Source organism: Dromiciops gliroides, chromosome 2, assembly GCF_019393635.1.
Source record: "Dromiciops gliroides isolate mDroGli1 chromosome 2, mDroGli1.pri, whole genome shotgun sequence".
In the NCBI taxonomy this organism is placed as follows: Eukaryota; Metazoa; Chordata; class Mammalia; order Microbiotheria; family Microbiotheriidae; genus Dromiciops; species Dromiciops gliroides.
Window position 1 is genome coordinate 270042918 of NC_057862.1, and position 7220 is coordinate 270050137.

Here is a 7220-nt window from a genome sequence, read left to right on the forward strand (position 1 = left end):
CCCATACCCAGAAAGCCTTCCCTTAAAACAAAAAAAAAAATGAAAAAAATCAGGAAAACAAACCAACAACAAAATTACACGTGAGAGTATAAATATTCTATACCAATAGTTCCCCCCCCTTAATGGAGGGAGATACATTTCCCCAACTCTGTAACCAAGCTTTGTCATTTTAATTACAGAGTTTCAATTTTGTAAAACATTCTATTATCAAGCAAGAGGAAAAATCTTTATAATTGATCCTAAAATAAACGTAACTAAATTCTTGATTTTACTGATTTTTAATAGCTAAGAAATTTAAAAAAGAGAATAAAGAGTACCTCTAAATAAATTACCTGAAGATTAAATTCTGGCTGGATATTTACCTTGATTACAATCAATTACATTACAAAATTCCCTGACATTGTTTTCATTGATCTCAGCTTGCTTTCGTTCAATGAATGCTGATATTCTCCTGTCAATCTGCAGGTAACAAACAAGTTCATATGTACATATATTGTTGAAACAATTTCAATTTTTTTAAGACAACTTTTAAATTCAAGACAAAAACACCTTTGCTTACTTCTGCTTTTCCAGCTTTTATCTGGACTACTTCTGGATCAAAGTTAATTTGCTTGTCTTTAAGAATTTCCAAACCACGATCTTTGTATTTTTCATCTGCATGTAGATTATCATCAGGGCATATTTTTGTATCATTTTTGTTGACTGATTTTGTTATAGCAGCCTCTTCGATGGCAGTTATATCTTCCTCTTTAATCAAGCGCTGAAGTCTTTCTAAAAAAGGCTAAGAAAAACCATGAGCATATTTGATGATGTTTAAACCAACCAAGATTAAATTCATTATAATTTTAACTAAAACTCCTACCTAAATTCAATTTTAAGTTATTCAATTTAAATTTAGCATTTGGGCATTTATAAATTTGACTACACAGGATAATTTGTAATTTTGTCCTGCCATATTATCATAATTTGTCATAGATTTGTGAGAAAGTTAAGAAATCTAAAACTGTCTTTGAAGGAATCACCCTGTTATTTTGTGCCAAATCAAAGGCTCAGCCTCTGGCACCAATGTCACTTAATTAACATGTCATTCAAATGCCTACTCAGAACACTAAGGCTTAGTATTTTTCCTCCTTAACAGGAGAGCCAGTGCTTTTACTCAGTAAAGCCCTGCATTATCACTACATCACTGGAGATTCTCCACTTGAAACTGCAGTTGGTCAAAGTGTAGGAGAGAACACAGACATGAAATATATAGGTGTTACACTGAACACTATAGGTTATCTCCTTAGGTCTCAAAATTAAAGAAGCTTCTTTCAACACAGCAGAAAATGAACACTTATCATTAACATGAGAAAAAATATATCAAACTTAATGTGTAACATAAATTTTATCACCTATTTTCTTCCTCTCTCCCAATAACTATTACTTTCAACATGAAATAGATTTTAGCACAAAGTCCTTGAAGTAAAGGAAGAGATGAATATTAATATATTTCCAGCTTAAATAAAAATACTTTTCAATGTTACACCTCTTCCATAGCTATAATCTTGTTTCCTTTGGTATAGCAACTTTTTTGTAACCTATCACACAACATTAATGCCACTAATATGACCAATACAAAATAGCTCTTCCATTTCTCCACTAACACCATGCAATTTGAATTTTCTATAAGAAAATTTACACAATTACCAACATAGAGTCATTTTACTACAAGCCAGAAAGGTCACAGTATTGTTCACGTAGGGAAGTGATGCATTCAAATAACAAAATACTACTATACATCTAACAGTTTAATGTCTATTTCTGATATAAAGCATGCTATAAAAACTGTTAAGGAAAATTATCAGATAATATAGTGACTGGCTACTTACTAAGATGAGACAATAACATAGAAATTACTTTCTTTTAAAAAACTAAGCTGAAAATGTTTAATTGCAATAGACACTGCAGGATGTGTCATGCTGAGATAATGCCACTTCTTAAACCACTGAAAGCACTCCATGAGCCTCCAAACTCACCCAAGGCATGGAATCATTATCATAGCATGACACACACCTGCCGTGTCTTATTGCTTAATTATAACCCACCATAGATGAAACTGTACTGAATTTACAATGCAGGTCTAGAATTGAATAGAAATGGATTCATTCAATCTTCATAACCCCATCAGTTATTGGGCTAGTCTTACAACTGTTCTGAAACCTATCTGTAACCTTGTATTAATAGTGTTAAGCTAAAAATAATTGAAATGTTATATGCTTGTAATTTTACTACAATTAGATTCTATTCTCACAGTCAAGTTAATGTGTCCAACAAGATATTTACCTGAAAATATAAAACATGTTGTTCAAGAGCACTAAAGAGCAATGCTGGCTGGAGTGCTGAGAGGCTCTGAAGCTTGTTCCAATCGATTGTAATTTTCACCACATCATCTCCAAGGTTAAGCTTCAAAAGGGCAAAACAGCACCATCACAAAAATTACACCATTATATTGTACACATGTGCTGTCACAAAAAATTGGATTTTTAGAGAGCAACATATATACCTATCTTACTAAAAGTTATCAATCTTTTAATCTCTAGCTAAAAATTCTTAAGTTCCCATTTTAAAAGGTATTAGAATCTTGAATATTTTGATAAAAAGAACAGACATGGTCTCACATCCTAAAGGGGTTAAGTTCCATGTCATGGGATTGCCTTATAGGTGAAATTGCCTTATAATAAGATACTTTGGGTACTTTAGTCCCTAAACCCCTTGGATTGTGTTGAAGGTAGATTTGCCTCATGCTGAAACCCACTCAAATCAGAGGGAGTTTCTAATCTGTACATCACTTTAGTCAGCTAAATATATCTACCATGTATTATTTGTCCTCTGTTGATATCTGAATCATACTTCTATTGACTGCCTTCTCAACCAAACTCTTAAATCAAAATATGGGCTATGAAATCTCTATATAATCAGATTTAAAAAAAAAAAAAGCATGTTCTCAAAAAATTATTCAAAACATGATTTGAACATTAAAGAGAAAAGTGAAATATGATTTAATTCTCCTGAATCCAACCATACATACATTTGTAGATAGAAGGGATCCCTTGTTTAAATAAAGCCCCATAAACAGGAGGCTTTTAATAAACTTGCAAGTTGCTTATTATATTAAGGTATAAGGGGTAGGAAATATATCTATGGTAGGTATGCACCATTTATGAAAAGTAAAAATAAAATTACACCATATGCTAACATTAAAAGTACTATAATTACTAATATTTTTAAAAAGTAACTGATTTGCATTATTACTTTTGCAACAACTTTTATCAAAAACAGTATTACAAACCCTTCATGAGTTTATGTAGAGGGGATAAAAATATAAAAAGAACAACAATAACAACAATCCTGCGAAACAATTCAAAATGGTTCTATTATAAATGGAAGACTATCATACATGTGAAAAACACTAGTTATTTAGACTCTGGTTCTAAGTTTAAAAGTGTATTTCAGAGATAAAGAAAGAAATAAGAAGTGAAGAGCATGCCTGAATTAATTTCACTGTGTATTTTCTAAAACACCATATAAATAGATTTCAAACTGTATTTCTAGACCTTATAAAAATATGATTATAGTAAATATTAAGCACCTTACTTGGTAATGAATCCATTAAATACAAACAATACATTTTTGTAGAGAATGAAAGTTATATTAATTTTGATTATAAAAGTGTTCATATTTCAGTTGCATGTAATTGTTTTCATTTTTAAAAAAAGGAATCTAAAAAGACCCATGTAATCCTTCACCTAAATATAGGGTGGATTTTCATTTCAACTAAAAAAAAATGCCTATTCACTCCATTAATTTAAACATCTGATATCATAGGATATGTAAAAATTGACTGACTCCAAAGCCTTTATTAGCCTGTCATTGATATGACCATTTTGTGGCCATTCTGCAGAGAAATTAACAATACAATGCTACAACATTCAAGTTCAATACAAATGAAAAATAGTCAAAGGGCTAGTAGAGAAAAACTATAAAGTTAAAAATGAAGAACATCCATGACGAGAGTGGGCATATACATTAAAACATTTAATACTGTCTTCCCTATCAAACAATATCAGTAATTAAGGGCATCATAAACACTAACCTTAAGCAAAGATGATCATGCAAATTTTAAGATTTAACTTCTTGCAAAAGCAAATAATGACCTAAATTGATACTATAAATATTTTATCTTTTATTCTAATCTCAATAATACCTCAAAAAAGACAGATAATTATCAATATTGTCTGTATTTTGATTATCCATCATACTGATCTAATTTTGATTTTTGACTGATAGCATCTTCTCTATGTCAGATTCAAGTAAAGATATTTACATTTGACAGTGACATTTATTATGTAAATTTTGCTCATGTGACTTACCAGACCCTAGAGTCTGGGAAACACATAAAAATATAATCTATAGGAAATATGCCTTTGAAAAAATATTTGGAATGTGAAACCTTTCATATAATTCACCCTATCACATTTCTTTTAAAATTTAACCTATAGTGGGGAAAAATGATTTCATTATAAATGACTAAAATATAATTTTGTGTAATTTTAAATTTATCTCCATCCTAATTCAAGATGTCAAGTTCTAATTGCTTTGTTTTTCCTTCTGTTTAAAAGAAGTTAGAATGGTTTGGCTTAAGGCCTAAAAAGTTAATATTTAAAATAAAGGCCTTTATCAAGTCATACCCTTTCAAATACTTAAAAAAATATAACTACGAAGTACTTGAAAATATATACATGCTTCTTAATAATTCACACAAACTGTCTCAACAGGGATGGCTAAAATGAAAAGAGAGGTTTTTTTTTTCTTACGCCCGACAAACACACTTGCAAAAATAATCAGAAGAATAAAACTACCATCACAAATCTGAAGGTCAGATCATTTTGTTTATGAACTTAGCCTCCCACACAGTAAAATGCCTATAAGGCTATTATTAAAGCAATTGTTATCAGGCCCAGTACTTAGGAGACTTTTATTTTTTTAACAGGTAAGATGTTTTCTGTTAATAAGACTGGGAGGAAAAGGGGGAGAAAGGTCATTAACCAAAAAAATCAGTGGTTAAATTTCTACTTATATATTATATAATATTATATAACCATAATTACTGGTAAGATGTCTAAGTAGGGATTGAATGGATTGCTACAAGAAATGCTTAACAATTTTCTTTCAGTTTTAAACATGTAAATAAATAACCAGCTTTTGCTATTTTAATTTTGCATTTTTAAGGAAGAAATAAAAATTACTGCCAAACACGGCGACTAAGTTGTCTTCATTACCCATTTCGGCTTAACTACACCCATGAAGCATTAAAAGTAGTCTCATGGTCTGTGTAAATTTTTTTGTTTTTCTCTTTTTCTTCTTCTTCTTTTTTTTTTAAATAAATGCATAACCCACTAGGAAAAACAAAAACAAAAAAATACACGTAAACAAAACTACTATTCATTATATCAAGTCACAAAAATAGTGGGGTAATAAAATTTCCCCCTCTCCGTCCAGATGGTTAGTGAACCTTTTTTTCCATCTAGTAGGAAACAAGAAGGATGTCCGACGGCGAGCTCCCCGGGCTTTGGACAGTCCCAGGAAGAGGGCTTATCCGCCTTCTTCCTCGCCAGGCCAGTTTCTCCAGCAGGACAGTTCCTCTTCCGACTTCTTCGCTCGCTGCTTTTCTCCCTTCCATTTCCTTTCCTTTCCTTTTTTTTTTGGGGGGGGGGGGCGCGGGTACGAGGGAAGGAATGGGAATCACAGTAAGTGACCCCGGGAGACCAGTGGTAGGAAAAATGTAAATAAGGCTGTACCACCATAGAAACCGTGGGGGAACCCTAATATTCTTCTCCTTGCAGTATGCACCCTGAAAGCCCCCAAACATAGACGTAGCAGAGTCTCAGTCAACCCTGTTCTCTGGGAAAAGGAGAGGAGAAAGAGAGGAGAGAAGGGGAGAGGGAGAAAGGGAGAGGGAGAGGGAGAGGAAGAGTGAGTGAGAAAGAAAGAGAAAGAGAGAGAGAGAAAGAGAGAGAGAGAGAGAGAGAGAGAGAGAGAGAGAGAGAGAGAGAGAGAGAGAGAGAGAGAGAGAGAGAGAGAGAGAGAGAGAGAGAGATCGCTGCCGTCATTACCTGCCCTGTCAGGGTGCGGAGAGAGCGGAGGAAACCAGCTAGAACCTCGCGGTAAAAGCTGCAGCTTTGATCCGGGTTCTTGTCAATACCTCGGGGGTGACCCGATTCCCCGACAGGAGCAGCCATGACACCTCCCTAACGGCCACCGAGGTTCCCGGTTAGCCCCGCCCCTTTCGCCCCTCGGGTTTCGTCGCCTTGTGATGACGTCAAAAGAAATGGTCCTTAAGTTTGGCGCGGGGATCTGGGGCACCACCCCTTTCCATCTGACTGGCAAACCTTAGGACCAATCAGGTGATGTGGAAGCAGCAGCTTTTTCCACCCCCACCCCCTTCATCTTCATTGCTGTTGACTAGGCTGTGTGAGACAGTACGTTTTGTGATGTTTTAGGTGTCGAAAGTTGTAGGGTATTGTTTTTGTCTTAGTTTGCCAAAACATTAGGACTTAATTGGCTCATGTTTTTTACATGGCAAGTTATGGTGATGTGACCTGCTGATGAGAGAGCCTCGATTTCCATGGATTTTGACATATGCTCCATTGCTTTTCTATGGGACATGTGCTCTGGCCCCTTCCTTGTTGAGATTACAGCAACTCCTGATTGGTCAAAGGAGGGGAATGTTGAAAATGATTGGTTACAGACTCAAAAGTAACAGCTCCTGCTCTGGCTTGGAAATCGACAGGACATCCTCTTCCTTACTACATATATTCTGGTGTACCCCAAATAATTTGCAGGGACTGCACATTCCTGAGGGGAGGATGTCAGAGTGTGAGGCATCTTTCACATTTTGCCCTTTTCAAATTTGAATATCATTTATATAAGGAAAGAATAGTAATTTTGTCATCATTTAGGAGAAGCAATGATCTTGCATCTTGGGCATAGATTGTCCCTTTTCTCCATTCCCTCATTTATATTGGCATATGGGAGAAACTTGAAATGAAAACTGGGAAGATCCAGAACACTAGAACTGGTTTTGTAACCATCAGGAAACTAACCATTGCCTGGATAATGGGTCTGGCTTGAGAGATGAAAATTTAAGAACCATATTGGATAGTCATTGTAAATTATGG

General features: G+C 34.4%; 1 protein-coding gene across 4 annotated transcripts in view; it reads right to left on the reverse strand.

The window, feature by feature from the left end:
• The window catches only part of LOC122738000 (MAP3K12 binding inhibitory protein 1), a 34235-nt gene extending 27901 nt beyond the window's left edge, over positions 1-6334 (reverse strand). For all 4 annotated transcript variants that reach the window (XM_043980044.1, XM_043980043.1, XM_043980042.1 and 1 more), the window contains exons 1-4: positions 6156-6334; positions 2326-2445; positions 560-781; positions 363-459 (exon numbers count right to left, since the gene is read on the reverse strand). In XM_043980044.1, coding sequence (XP_043835979.1) covers positions 363-459; positions 560-781; positions 2326-2445; positions 6156-6281 — 565 coding nt within the window. In that variant the 5' untranslated portion in view covers positions 6282-6334. The remainder of the gene's footprint in view (positions 1-362; positions 460-559; positions 782-2325; positions 2446-6155) is intronic.
• Positions 6335-7220: the final 886 nt, after the last annotated feature.